This window comes from Colobus angolensis, unplaced genomic scaffold (assembly GCF_000951035.1).
Source record: "Colobus angolensis palliatus isolate OR3802 unplaced genomic scaffold, Cang.pa_1.0 Scaffold136, whole genome shotgun sequence".
NCBI classification, from domain to species: Eukaryota; Metazoa; Chordata; class Mammalia; order Primates; family Cercopithecidae; genus Colobus; species Colobus angolensis.
The window spans coordinates 5,769,764-5,783,615 of NW_012114444.1; the positions used below are offsets into that span (position 1 = coordinate 5,769,764).

Sequence of the window (13,852 nt, forward strand, 5' to 3'; positions counted from 1 at the left end):
CCGGAGTCGGGATCTTCTGGGGCTGCCCTGGAGTCGGGATCCGCTGGGGCTGCACGGGCTGCCCCGGTGGCGGTATCCGCTGAGGCTGCCCCGGCGGCAGGGGATCCGTACCCCGGAGAGGGGACTTTTCCTCCCTCCGCGGCATCAGCGGCTGTGCTTCCTTCCATCTCTGCTGCTTCCTCCTCAACTGGGGGTCTCTCTGCTCGCTCTCTCTTATCTGGGGCTCCGGAGACCTTGATGGGCGGGCCGTCAAGCGCGATTGGGGGGCTGTCCATGTTGACGGGAGCGTCGTCGACCCCAGCGGGGGCGCTGCCCATCTCGAGTGGGGGTCCGGAGATCTCCATCGGGGGGCTACTGCCCATGAAGTTAGGAGGAGGTCTGACAGCCTCTCGGGATGGGCTGCCGATGGCGCCTGGGACCCAGAGGGGAGGCGCGTTCGCGGTGGGAGTGAGGCGGACCGCACTCGAGGCCGCGACTGCCGCGAACTGGCCGCCGCCGTCAACTTGTGCGATAACTGGGGAAAGCCCCGGGGGTGGGCTGTCGTCCCCAAATCCTTCTCCGTCAAGCTCAAATGGCATAGTCTCCTCAGGGGGAGGGCTGTAGCCTCCTCTGGAGCCAGTCTTTGCAGGCCTGAGGGCTTGGGGCTCCTCGGGAGGAGCTCCGGGGACCCCTGCAGCACCTGGGCCTCCTGGAGCAAGGTCTGGGACCTGTAAGAGAGGTTGACTGCAGCCTCTCTTGGCAGACTGGTCAAACTCAAAGGGCATAGCTTCTTCTGGTGGAGGGCTGTATCCTCCCAGGCCTGGTCTGGCACCAGTGAAGGCTCCAGGTTCCATGAATGCTGGGCCGAAGGCCTCAAGGCCTGCATGGGCCCCACTGGGGGATCCAGGCTGCTCCAGTGCAGGCCAGAAGCCTCCCAAGCTGGGCTGTTCGACCTCGAAGGGCATTGCTTCCTCAGGAGGTGGGCTGTAGCTTCCATGGGCTCCAGCTTCCCTGAATGCCGGGTTGAGGACCTGAAAGTTGGGCCTGGAGACCTCTGGGGGTCCACAGGCCTTGTTGTCATTCTTGATGGGGATGGGCTCGTTGTGAGGCGGTTCGGTCTCCATCTCTTCGGCTGGGCTAGGCCCAGCACCGGGGGCAGCTGCCCCTGGGGCCTCCAAAGATGGTTGATCGGGCTGTTCCCCGATTTCAGGGGGGATATCGCGTTGTCCTGACATATTATTGCCGTCGAGGCAGTTGCGCACGCCCATAACAGGGTGGCGGCCTCTCAAAATAAGTTTGGGGCTCCGTAAGACGGAGCACCCAACCAAACTAGGGTGAAAAAATTATTATTATTATTATTATTAAATCAAAGTACCAGCTGGAAAGTTCACCAGCCTCACTTTCCAACCCTTGTGAGGTTGGGGGGTTCAAGGCCTGGAACCCTAGACTGAGGCTGAAGCAACTCAATTGTTGCTGGTGGAGTCTTGGCTCCTTTCTGGCCACTTTTTATCCCCTCAGTATGCCCCCCAGCCCCTCTTCCTTCGTCTGTCCTTATGCCCTCCTCTCTCTTCTTTTTTCCTCCAGGCCAGTCCCGCCTGCTTGGATCTGCCGAGCGTGCCGATTCGGTCCGAAAATCGCCAGTAGCGCTCTCTCTCTGCCACCAGAGGACGCCGGTTCCAGTGCCGAGCTGGCTCCAGCTCCAGGATCCTGCTCCTGGCGCCAGCGGCCCGGGACTTTGGGTAAGGGGGCTGACGAGCGCAGGCCTCGCAGGGACGTTTTGGCTCCTTCCACTCCTCTCCCTGACTGATTTGGAATCTTTCTCCTCGCTTCTCCCCTGGCCAGAGAAAGCTCTCCTGCGTTGCGGGACACGTGACGCAAGACGTGGGCCTCGGGACGCTGGAGTACAGGAGCTGAAACCCTCCCTCCCCAACCCAACCGACTCCTTGGGGGAGGGGGGACTGAAGAAGGGTTTCATCACCCTAGGATACCCCTGAAACCCTGAGTCATAGCCCCCAGCCTCCAGGCAGCCCCGGATCTCAAGCCCCCAGTCCGGAGCGCAAGGCTTTTGGTGCCTGGGAAGGGGCACAGGCACACGTGGGGATGCGACAGGTGGTCGTGAGCCCACCAGAGAAGCAGAGAGAGACGAGGGAGAGGGGATGCCGAGTATGCGAGCACACAATTTGTTTTTTAAATGCCATGGGTGTACTTTTTGCTGCTTTTGTTTGTCGCTTGCTGAGGTTGGCTCCGGTAAAGCACTTTAGCAGCCCCCACCCTCATCATACTCTAGGGGTCTCCGCAGTGGTCCACAGCGGCGCAAGCAGGGTGCTCCCTTGTTTATGTGGATGGTGACGCAGGGGAATAAGAAGGTCTCGGGTGCGTACCACCAAGAGCAAAGCCCCCTAGGCAGTAGCTGCGGTGGCACCCATGGAGGGGTGGGGGGCGTGCTGCGCAGAGGGGGACCCCACAAAGCGGCCTCAGAGTTTCGCAGGTCCTGCTGTTCTAGGGAAGGGTTAAAGGGGATTTTGGTTGGCGTTTATGGCCGGTTTAGAGTGATTTCGAGAGTAGACAACGCTGTGGGCACTGAACCCACAGATAAACACCATGCCGCGCGGCAACCGCAGCTGAGGTGCGCTGCTCGCTGCTTCGGGCGCCGGCCGCAGTGCCAGTCAGTCCGCTCCTTTAGCCCCACTACAGCCTGTCTCCAGTACCCTTCCAGCCCCTCTCCTCTCGCTATGGGTATCTTAGGGTAGTCACTTTAGTTTTCCACTGCTAGAGCCTACTGAGGCGGCACTGAGCCCGCCAACCGGCCACAAACCCGGCGGTTGCCCGCGCAGCTGCGCTCCCGCTACCATGCTGCGGTGGGCTCAGAGCTAGCCAAAGGTAAATACCCAAACCACCTGGTGACCTTGGTGTGTGCACATGCTATGCTCTGGTCTGGGGTCTGCTGAGGGATTTGAGCCCGGGAGAAAAGCTGCTGTTAGGGGGTCACGTAAAACCCGGCAGGTGCGCATCAGGTCGGTCTCATCAATAAGATAGATTGGCGAGCCACGTCTAGGCACAGAGCAGCTGGGCAGGAGGCAGGGGGTCACCTGACCTACAGAGTCCTGCGGGAGGAGAGGCTGGATGAGTGTTACACAGGGCGGGCTGCAGCAAGCAGGGCGCACAGCGGGGGCTGCTGTACGCGAGCTGCAGGTGGGCGAACCACTGCACGGTGCAATACCGTCTAGTCTAATACATCCCTCTTAGAGCCAGGGTACCACAGGCACCGCGCATCCTTGCCCCCCTGCATCCACCATCCACGTGGCCACGCAGCAGCGAAAGAGGCGAATACAGCAGGACCCCGGTAAACGTGTGGGATCCCCCAAAGATATGTCGCTTTAGCTCTATGGGTCTACACACTTCCAGCTGTCAACACTGAACTTTGGTTCAAACTTTGGCCAACTAACTCCACACAAAATGGCTTAGCCACTTGGGCACCCGCTGAACGGCCGCTCAACTGGGTCCCAGCACCAACTCACTCCCCTACGACCCCAGTGCCGGGTCAGCCATTGGGCTGGGGTCATGCCAATCATAGCTGCCTGGCGAATGAGCAGGGGGCGTCAGACCGGAAACCGGATATGGGTGGGAGGTCCAATAGGGGGCGCCGCGTTGGAACGCCCGAAGAGGTTGTGCTGCTGGGGTGGTTGGAAGTCGTTGGGGGACGGGTGTATGGCGGCTAGGCCTGGAAGACCACGAGGACCGCTAGCGCCGTGGGGTCACCCTTCCTCATGCCACAGGTTGCCGAGTCTCGGGGGAGAGGTGGGGTCCCAGGGGCCAACCCTTGGGTGTGTTGATGGCGGCAGGCTAACCTAGCCAACGGGGTGCCGCTGCCGGGAGAGGCGAGGAGCAAGAAGATTTCCAGGGCTGGGAGGTAGAGGGCCAGGACTACGAGGAGAGGGCTTACTGCGAGGAGCAGCCCAGGATGGCTAAGGAGTTGAGGCCCCAGGGATGCTGAGCCTGCACAAGTGGAAGGTCAGTAGACACTGGGGTTGGAACCCCAGGGAGAATGCGATGGGTGCTCCGAAGGGGTGGTTTGCTCTCGTCAGGCCTCGCGCTCACCCTCAAAGCACCATTTGTCGAGGAACGGGTTCAGGGTCTCTGTTCGACACCCTCATGGGTCTGTGGGACCCCTTTGTTCATTCTTTCTGGTATCATGATTCTTTGCCAGGGGAGCACATGCATCGAGGTGATTAAAAAAAAAAAAAAAGTTAGGCAAATACCAATTCCTCATCCTAGGGAGTAGAGCAGCATAAAAATGAAAGAAAAGACCTCCACTTGGGGGGACCTTGAAAGCCTTGGTGGAGAAAATGGCTTTTTATATGGGCCTCCAAGGAAGGATAGACGCCTTGGCTATGAATAGAAAGTGGTAGTGGGGGATGGGAGACGGTTTGCCCACCACGAACAAAGGAAATAATGGTAAGAAACATGGGGCGTGGCTGGGTAAACACAACTGGCCACCTTGGGTGGCTCTTCGGGAGCTGGGGGAGAAAAGTCAGGAGAAATTAGATAGAATCTCTCTGAGGATGGCATAGAGTATGAGGGCAAGCACTTTGAGGCTATTTTGGCAGGAAACAGAAAGGATGTTGAAAGTTTTTTGTTCTGCAAGTGAGGATTTGAGCCTACTTTTAGGAAAGGCAGAAGCAGCACGGAGGATGATCCTGATGGAGAGAGAACAAAGGAAAGGGGTTATGCACAAAGGAGATGTTGAAAGGAGAGACCTAGCACGGTGCAGGAAGCAGGAATGCTGAAGGATGACACTCAAGAGGGGTCCCAAAGGATCCTCCTGGAGCACCTGTTATTGCTAGAAAGACACAAAAAATGGAGGAGCCAAAGTGTGGCACCCAGATGGATGAAACACTGGGAGTTGGACAGGGAAGTCAGTGGGAGGGACTGGCAAGGTGGCAGTGCTGATTTGGTTTTAGACATGGCAGAGTTAAAGGAACTTTGAGCAGCTGGGATAGAGATTTTTGCAGGGAAATCTGAAATTTAGGGAGGGAAGGTCTGAAATTTAGAAAAAGATGAAGATCACACATTCAAATTGGCAATCGTCCTTACAGAGATGAATTTATGGAATCAGAGAAAACTCTTTAGGGGAGAAATACATTTGGTAACAGAATCTTGAACAATTGGCGCACTGGACAGGAAAAAGGGATACAGTCCAAGAGTGAGCAGGGAGGACTCAGAAGGGAGAGATGGGAGCACACTAGAGGAAGGGGTTTCAGAACCACTCAGCACATATTTATCTAGACTTGTGTTTTAGCCTCTGCACTAGTGGTATTTGGGGCCAGGCAATTCTTTGTTGCGGTGACTGCCCTGTGCATTGTAGGATGTTGAGCAGCATCCCTAGCCTCTACCCACTAGATGCCAGTAGCATCCCCTTAGTTTTAACAACCAAAAATGTCTCCAGACTTTGCCAAATGTCCTCTGGGGGGCAAAATCTCCCCCAGTTGAAAATCACCACTATAAGCTGAGAAAGGACCCTTAGATTTGAATAGGAATTGCCTTAATCTAAAGGTAAATTAAGACCAGGAAGGATAAATCCCAGTATTTAACCCTGATATTCCCCCATTTTCCCACTCTTGTTATTTCTCTGTAGTGACTGGCTACCAGTCTCTGAAAAACCTAAGTCCTATAGGTGAGTGGAGCTAAGAGCTGAAACATCAGTAGTGGGGTCAGGGACCCCAGAAGTGTGGCCAAATGTTCGAGGAGTTGACCCACCTGTGGCACCTGAAAGGCCACAGGGACCTGAGGAATCTGGTATAGTAAGAGCTGGGGGTGATCAGCTAGTGGGTTTACTGGGGTCCACCTTGATTGGCCTGATGGGTTGGCTTGCCTGGTGATCCTCCTGAGGGCTGATAATTTTGCTAACTCAAGATAGAAACGTGGCCTTGATCTGGATGGAGATGGCCAGTGCTGGATGTTAGTGGGCAGCGTCATCTGGGGCCTAACCTTGCCAGGGACATTTTTAGGATCTGCCATTATAATTGTATAATAGCAAAGTACCTTAAACGTAGCTTTCCAATGCTGGATGGATTGCCGTCATGGGAGAAGATGAATATGTGATAGGACTGAGGAAGAAAAGTCCTAGTCTTTATGCAGCTAAGGAAGAGGAAGTCAGGTGAGGCTGGTGCCTGAAAAAAAGGCCAAGTTGGGATGGATAGAAGCTGTATGCCAGGGTCCTGACCCCTGTCCTGAGGGGCTGTGTGCTGGAGTGCAGGGCTGCAGTGAGATGATGTGTCAAGTAGGGGAGGACAGGATTGGCTGTCAAAACCCAGGGATGGGTTACTTGAAAATTGTGTATACTTGGCTACTTAAAAATAATAGCCTCTGCACTTGATGTACTAAGAAAGGGATGGGAAAAATTTCTCATGCTTCCATTAAACTCTGCATTTCTGAGGAAAGCCAAATGGCCCAGGTGCCACAGGTGGCAAACAGTGGCTTTTTGAAAATATGGAACCCCAAATGGAAAGAATGTATGTATTTCTTTACCGTTGACTCTCTGAACAGCACCATTACAGCCCCATTCCTTGGTAGCCCCGGGTGATGCACTGGGCTTCCCAAACTTAGTCTCTCACCTCTCTATTGACGCTTTCATGGCACATGTATTCAACACGTGATTGTGTTTCTACTTACATTCTGGGATTCTTACTCATTACCAAAAGCACAAGGCATATCTCAAGTTTTGGTAGCTACCTGTCAGCTTTCTGGGTTTATCCCTGTAGGCAACAAAGATAAAGCAAAGTAGAGAGAGGGAGGGGAGGTGAGCGAAAGGGAAGGGAACAGGAACCATGAACAACAGTAATTTTTTTTGGTAGTCATTTTCCTTTTGGTCTGTAGCTTTGCAGGGAGATGGGTGGTGAAGTTTGCAGAAGTGCCTTCTCTATAGTCCATTCGTGTCATTAGTTGTGAGTGGGTTTCTTTCAATTGAGAAAAAAGTAAAAGCAGAAAGAGAAGGTAGAAAAGAATTTAGGCAACTATGACGTTTCTCAGCCTCCCAGTGACAAATGTTTTCTGAGTGCTGACTGAGTAGTAATAGACTTTGAAGCTGTACAATTAATTACTTTTCAATCAAGACTTGCTGCTGCCATCCTTTTCCCTTCAGCCTCTTCTCTGCCCGCCTTGGCCGGTGGAGGCAGCAGCATACTGCTGTCTGCAGAGGGGTCTGTGTGACCAGGCTGTTTGAAGCAAATGCCAGCTAAAGGAAAAAGGCCTCAAATGGATGAGGCAAGATACCAGGTTAGAGGCAGATGCAAGGCTGATATTAGAGGTAGTGGAAATAGTCTTTACGAAAATACTTGATATGCTCAGATTAAAAATCCTGCATCATGAATTTAGACCCCTTCACTCAGCTAATTAGCTGTAGCTCAGCAGCCTTCTCAAAAGGTGCACCAAATTCTGTTTGAGCCAAGGCATGCCACTGTCCTCTCACCACCTGTGCTTGAACAGTGGGTCCAGACATTTTCTCTGTAGTTGCCTGAGCTGGGCTGTGGATTCCTTTCCAGACTAGCTGATGATGCAGCAAAGAATTTCAGGGGAGAAGAGGCCATTCCAAAAAAGATGAACAGCACCATGGGAAAGAAACTAACAGAGAGGCAAAAGTAGGGGTTGGAGGGGGAAGAGGGAATCCCGGAAGGTAAATTTGGCTTTAGTGGAAGCTCTGCTTGAAATTTCTGCAATTCATGGTGGAAATTCCAGCCACCCTGGGGGCTTCTGGGCATCATTGTTTAAGGGGAATGGTATATTTCACCTTCTCCAACAACCTCAATTACCCAGAGCACATTTTCCTAATGAAATCTAGTTGAGACAGCGACATAAGCCAGGACACTCAGAAACCAGCTCTCACATGGGGTTGGGGGGAGAAGAAACGTGGTCTTCTGCTGGCTGCCAGTCTTTGGCCTGTGCCCCTTGGACCCCTCAAGTTTGAGAGTGGGGACCTTGAAGACCAACCTTGCTGTGAACCAAAACCCAGGGCTCTAGACGGCTAGATTTCTAGGTGTTAAATCTTTCTCTTTGAGCGTAGCAATTGAAGTACTTGTGTGAAAACTCCACACCTGTGAAATTGGAATTTTTGGACCAGGTCTGTAAGAAACTCTCAGGGGAAGGCCGGGCCTGGTGGCTCACGCCTGTAATCCCAGCACTTTGGGAGACGGAGACGGGCGGATCACGAGATTGGGAGATCGAGACCATCCTGGCTAACACGGTGAAACCCCGTCTCTACTAAAAATACAAAAAACTAGCCCAGCGTGGTGGCGGGCGCCTGTAGCTCCAGCTACTCAGGAGGCTGAGGCAGGAGAATGGCGTGAACCCAGGAGGCAGGGCTTGCCGTGAGCCGAGATCGTGCCACTGCACTCCAGCCTAGGCGACAGAGCGAGACTCTGTCTCAAAAAGAAAGAAAGAAAGAAAAAGAAACTCTCAGGGGGACAGTGATGTTAACGGTGTCGAATCTGTGAGCCTCATTAGTAGCCCTCCAATGCCATATCCGGCTTTTAAAAATGCCCTTCCTAATGCTGAGCTAAAGTCTGTCCCTTGGTACACTTTGTTCTAACCCCCTCAGCTACCAGATACTTGAAGCTGCCCTCAACCTTTCTCTCTTCAAGACTCTCTTTATTCCTTCAAACAACTTTATAACCCCCAAATGTCCTGGCTTTGTGACCCGCTTCCCCATTTCTATATCTTCTTTTCTGCTCCTTCCCAGGGGTTGTCTTGTCTGCCCACATCTTCCTTTTTTCTGTGATCCCTCAAATTCTTCTTTTCCTTTTGTCTTCCTTAAATCTCTCCCAACTTTACTGCCACCACCTACCCTCTGTCCATGCAGCCTGGGTTTATGTTGGCCTTTCTCACAGTCATGTGCCCTGCTAATTTGTAACATACTTACCCTAAAATCAACCCACAAAATAAACACACAGGCTATGCCCAGTGGGAGCTGGGAAGGCAGCCTCCCCATTTCTACCCGGGAATAGTTGCAGAGTCCTGCCTCTGCTGGCTGAGCATGGTCAACAGGTGATGGTGGCCCCGCATTGCAGGCTCTTGGCCTTGGAAGAACTAAGTCACTAGGCTGCTTATTCTGGCTTCTCTGCCCTGTGAATTAATGGCCACTAGTGCTTGGACCACAGTAGCTATTGGAGGCATTTGGAAAAACTCATGAGATTTTTAAACAAGGGAAAAAAACAAATACCAGTAAAAAATTTACCTCCCTGCCACATATGGCCTTTTGATATGTAAGAAAGAAATTATAAAACAAAAATGGGTGCTAAATCACTTAATTTGACAGAATCAGATTTTTGTTGTTGTTGTTTGTTTTTGAAATACTTGCTTTGTTTATCTCGTACATCTGTGCTGGAGATAAAATTGGTTTTGGGGGATGCAGTGTGCAAAAAAGTCTTAGTTGTGACAAGGTCCTGCAGTACATAAACAGATAATGGGGTATAGCTATATGTCCGTGGTATTAAAATGTCATGGGGAGGGGCAAATAAGGAATATATGTCTGAAGAAGCTAAGAGGGGAGTGATCATGAAAAAAAACAAAGGTTGAGAAAACTGTAGCTTCTATCCCATTTTTTTTTTTTTCAGGTCTAGCTTAACCAGAACACTTAAAACTGTTACCAAAAAGCTTTCAACAACACTTGTGGTCACTTAACCAATGTTCCCATCAGTCTACCGTCTCCCACAGTGGTTAGCCTCTCCAAGCCGCAGTACTAGGTCAGTACTTGCAGCCATGCTGCCTGCTCCTGCTCTGAAAAGCTTGTTCTTAGACACCAAGGTCAGGGAGAGAAGGTGGGGAACACACACACACATAAAACACACACTAAATACGACTCTCAGGATGGCTAAATTTTTCCAGTTTAGGGAAAGGACACAGTGGAATTCTGCATTCTCTAAACTGCTTTTTTAGACCATTTTGCAACCAACTGTAAAGCAGATTTGACAAAATTTACATGAAACCAACACAAAACAGATTTCTTCATAGCTGGTGCTTTTTTTGCTTTTTGGGTTTTTGGTTTTTTTTTTTTTTTTTTTTTTTGAGACAGAATCTCACACTGTAGACCGGGCTGGAGTGCAATGGCGTAATCCCTAGCTAGTGCTTTCTATTTGATCAACTTTTGAAGTTTTTTTGGAGTTCCATTAGGGTTAAAATCACTAGTATAGAGTCAAATTGGACAACCCCAGCCTTCTTAAACTAATCAATCTAGACATTTGGAGCAGAAAGGGATAAATAGGATCATCTCATTCAGCGACCTCATTTTAGAAGAAACTGAGGCAGAGAGGTGTAGGGTCTGACCTAAGGCCACTTGACAAGACCATGGCTAGAAGCAACCCCAGGCATTTTGTCTTAGATCCCACTGCTCCAGTTTGGGACATCAAGTTACAGGAAATAGAGTCATTAGTGTCAAAACCCCCCAACAGAACAAGAAATTCCATCTCTCATTCTTGAACGTGGGGATTAAAGATGTCATTTGAGCATCTCATCCCTCCGCTGGGCGATTTTTTAGAGAAGAGCAGCGCTTGAGCCAGCACATGACGTCACTGGCCTGGAGGCTTAATTTTATTTTAGTGATTTGGTTTTTGTGAATAGATCACCTTCCAGTTAAGAGACATGCTTTACTAACACCATGGATTCTGCTCAGTTTCCTCTCAACAGCTTCCCTCTTCTTGAAGAGCAATATAATAATAACTGATAATTGAGGTAAATCCATGTCGATTACTTAAAAAGCAAAAAAGCTCATTCTTACCAACACTGAAGCTTCAGCTTTCTTCCTCCTTAACCTGCACAGCTGCAGAAAATGAAGGCTGAAACGTCAAAGGCTGTAAGCAGCTCCAGAGTGAGAAAGGCTTGCAGTGTGTTAGAGAAACATCTCAAAACCATCCCAAACTGTAACACTTCGAATGCTTGAATTCTGATGAACATAAAGAGTTCTGTTTGCAAAACTTTAAACCTACATCAGGCTGACCCCACACAATGTTGGAACATTGCAGCATAATTTTCCAGCTCAAATAAGTTCAATTACAAGAGCACCTTTGGGTCATCCTCCCCTCCCCCCAAAAAGCAAATTTCCATTAAGCAAATGATTAATGTAGTAAAGGAAATAACTTCAATATTGAGGGCATATCATCATGCTTAACTAGCTTTATTCTCCTGCTCCTCCTCCTCCCTCACCCTCCATTTGAAATATTAAAACTGGTTGGTAATTCACCTATGTGGTTAATGGTAAGATCTGCTTTTTCTTGAGAGCATATCTTCACCCCACAGACCTCACCTATGTAAAAGGGGCAAGTGGGCCTATTCAAATGCTAACCCCAGTTGAGCTGGGTAGACAAAGGGCCAGCTGGGAGACTAGTGAGTTGGGAATGCTTGGGGAACTTGCTAGAAATGGCTCTGGAAAAGGAAGGCAGCTGAATACCAGTTTCCCGGGCAGAAAGAAGGTTTGCTAAGTCTATGTAGCAAAATCCTGTCTTCTCAGGGAGGGTCATGAGTGCTCTCCTGGGGGGTTGGTATATCCCAGTTACTTTGTATGGTCTGCAGTGCCTTTTCCACCCTTGAATCAGGGTGTAGAGAGGGAAGCTGGGGGAGGGGAATTGAGCGGGGGAGAGTGGGTGCCGGTAGGTAACAGGTTTTCACAATTGGGCTGTAATGCAGATGGCGAGGCAGTTTGTGGAAGGCTGTCTGAAAGACTGTGTGTGTTCCTAGATTGCCCCTCCTCGCTACATGTGAACGTGGTACGTTGCTTACAGTTCAGGAAACCTCCCTGTGTTGAGCTTCTGTTTAAAAAACAGCAAGATGGGTGTGAGGTGTGGGCTCGACACGGAGGGCTTTTAAAAAACTTGTTTATTCATCCTGCAACAAGGCTACACGCTCATTTCTCTAATGAATAAACCTAGCTCTGTGGGAAAACAGGTCTCCCCGACTACCCAGTCTGAAGATAGCGCCCACACTTGAAAGGCACACCAAAAAATTCAACACAACCCCTGGTTTCTCTTGCTTGTCCCTAGAGACCTTTTGCTTGGTGAACTCATGCTGAGACACTGCCAGAGGAAAAACCGAACACTTAATGTCACAGAAAGCAACACACCATCATTGTTTACATTAAGTAGGAATTTCGATGTATGGGCAAGCCAAAAAGCAGGGCACGCCTAGCCCTTCTGCAGCCTCCAAACTTCCGAGACTAACATTGCTGCCGCAGAAAACCACTTGCAAATAAACTGGCTTCTCCGTATTTATTACGGAAGACCACAAAGGCATCTAACCACAGTTTGCGCTGCAGCCCAGCAGAACTAAGTCTTGGGCGCCGCGACGCCTTTCCTACGGAATAGGTCCTGGAAGGAAGACCATTTAAGGTATTTTCCTTCTATCATCATCCTTTTCTTAGGAGTTCAAAACCTGACCGTCATTCATTTCAGGTCCTCAAAACGCTTTACTTTTCCTCTAAATCATTGTCATCCGAATAATTCAAGCCGGCGCAAAATGAGACACGCACACCAGAAAAAAAAATTTCCAAGTCGGATGAGATTTTTTAAAGACATTTCACTTATCAGTCTTTCCCCCCAGGACTGGCGAGGAGAGCACGCCTTCCCTTCCGAAGGTGCGTTACCAGATTGCGGCCGTTTTTGTGCTGGGTCACCAGAGCAGATTCCCCTCCAGGTTACAGATTCTAAACTTAACTCTACCCGAGCTGAAAATGGCCGGAGCACGCCGCCTCCCCTCCCCAAGGCTGCCGAAGCCGCCGGCCCCTGCCTCCTCTTCGACTGATCGTCCAAGGATTGGCGCTGGATCGAACACCTTTCCCCAGCCCTGCGGGTGCCGCCGCGCTCTTTGGGAACGAATTGTAAGTTATCCTGATGTTAGACGCGAACCCCCTCTCCAGCCTGTCCCTTGTTCCGCTTTACCTTTCCGCTTGCGACCATCTCGAGGGCCTCCAGAGGTCCTGCGCAAACAGCCCAGGACGTCTGCTAAGCTGCGTGCAGCCTGGCCACCTGACCAGCTGCGCCAAAAGCCTGGCAATACCCCGACGTGACCATGCCTGTGCGTCCAACCCTGGTAGCCCGTAGGGGCACCCCCAGGGGTCCCCTTACCTCCCCTACCTTTCCCCTAAGTACTTCCCCTCAACTGCCCGCCGCCGGGAGAGGTCAGCTCAGGCGCGCGCGGGCAGGTGCGCACGCTCTTTGAGGCGGTCTCTGTCCCGGCAAGCGCCGGGAGGCGGGCTGTGGCGGCCAAGACTGGCGCGCGGCAGCGGGGGGCACTGGCGCGGAGGTCCCGCGGCTTCACTGGCAGCTCTGGGACCTGGGCTCCCGGCTCTGAGCTGCTTAGGCGCCGCGCGCGCGTGACTTCCCTCCCGGTGGTCAGTCTCCAGAGTTCTAGCCCAATCCCATTCTGATTACTTTCCACACATTGCAGCAGTGTCTCTACAGCGCGGCTGCTCTCACATCGTGAAAGTTGGCGCGCACCTCCGAACCAGATTTTGGGCACCTGAGAAGGCCAACTTGTTTGCGACTAGTCTTTCTGAGAGGAAGAGAGGCGCGCAAAACAAGTGACTTACCGATGCCGTTTGGGTGTGCAGCTCCAAATCTGGGGTGCGTTCGGGATTCAGTCGCGCAGCCGGGGCACCAGCTCCGAGAGACCTCAGGTTGTCTCCAGCGGGACGCACGGTGTGCGCCCCGCCGTCCAACAAACCTTTGGCCACCAGGGCGCCCCTGGCATCCTGGAAAGTTTGGGGGAGCCCTCGCTGCCTCACCCTGATCCCCGGCCCTGGGCTGGCCAACTGAGCCTCCTCTCTTCCGACTCACCCCTGACCTGCCTTTCCTTCTCACCTCCTTTCCGCCCGCCTCTCCCACACCGCCCT

The 13,852-nt window shown here is 51.6% G+C and overlaps 3 protein-coding genes across 5 annotated transcripts in view; all 3 read right to left on the bottom strand.

The window, feature by feature from the left end:
* Positions 1–1,792, bottom strand: part of LOC105506401 (guanine nucleotide-binding protein G(s) subunit alpha isoforms XLas-like) — a 2,343-nt gene extending 551 nt beyond the window's left edge. The window contains exon 1 of the mRNA XM_011934533.1: positions 3–1,792. Within this exon, the coding sequence (XP_011789923.1) occupies positions 3–1,247 (1,245 nt within the window). The 5' untranslated portion in view covers positions 1,248–1,792. The remainder of the gene's footprint in view (positions 1–2) is intronic.
* LOC105506400 (guanine nucleotide-binding protein G(s) subunit alpha) overlaps positions 1–13,852 on the bottom strand; it is a 72,962-nt gene that overhangs the window by 57,891 nt on the left and 1,219 nt on the right. The window contains exon 1 of one of the 2 annotated variants that reach the window (XM_011934532.1): positions 12,900–13,424. The exons of the other annotated variant lie outside the window; for it this stretch is intronic. The gene's annotated coding sequence lies outside the window, so the exon portion shown is untranslated. Of the gene's footprint in view, positions 1–12,899; positions 13,425–13,852 lie in introns of those variants that run through there. 2 annotated transcript variants of the gene reach the window in all.
* The window catches only part of LOC105506399 (neuroendocrine secretory protein 55), a 71,341-nt gene that overhangs the window by 56,239 nt on the left and 1,250 nt on the right, over positions 1–13,852 (bottom strand). The window lies entirely within an intron of this gene.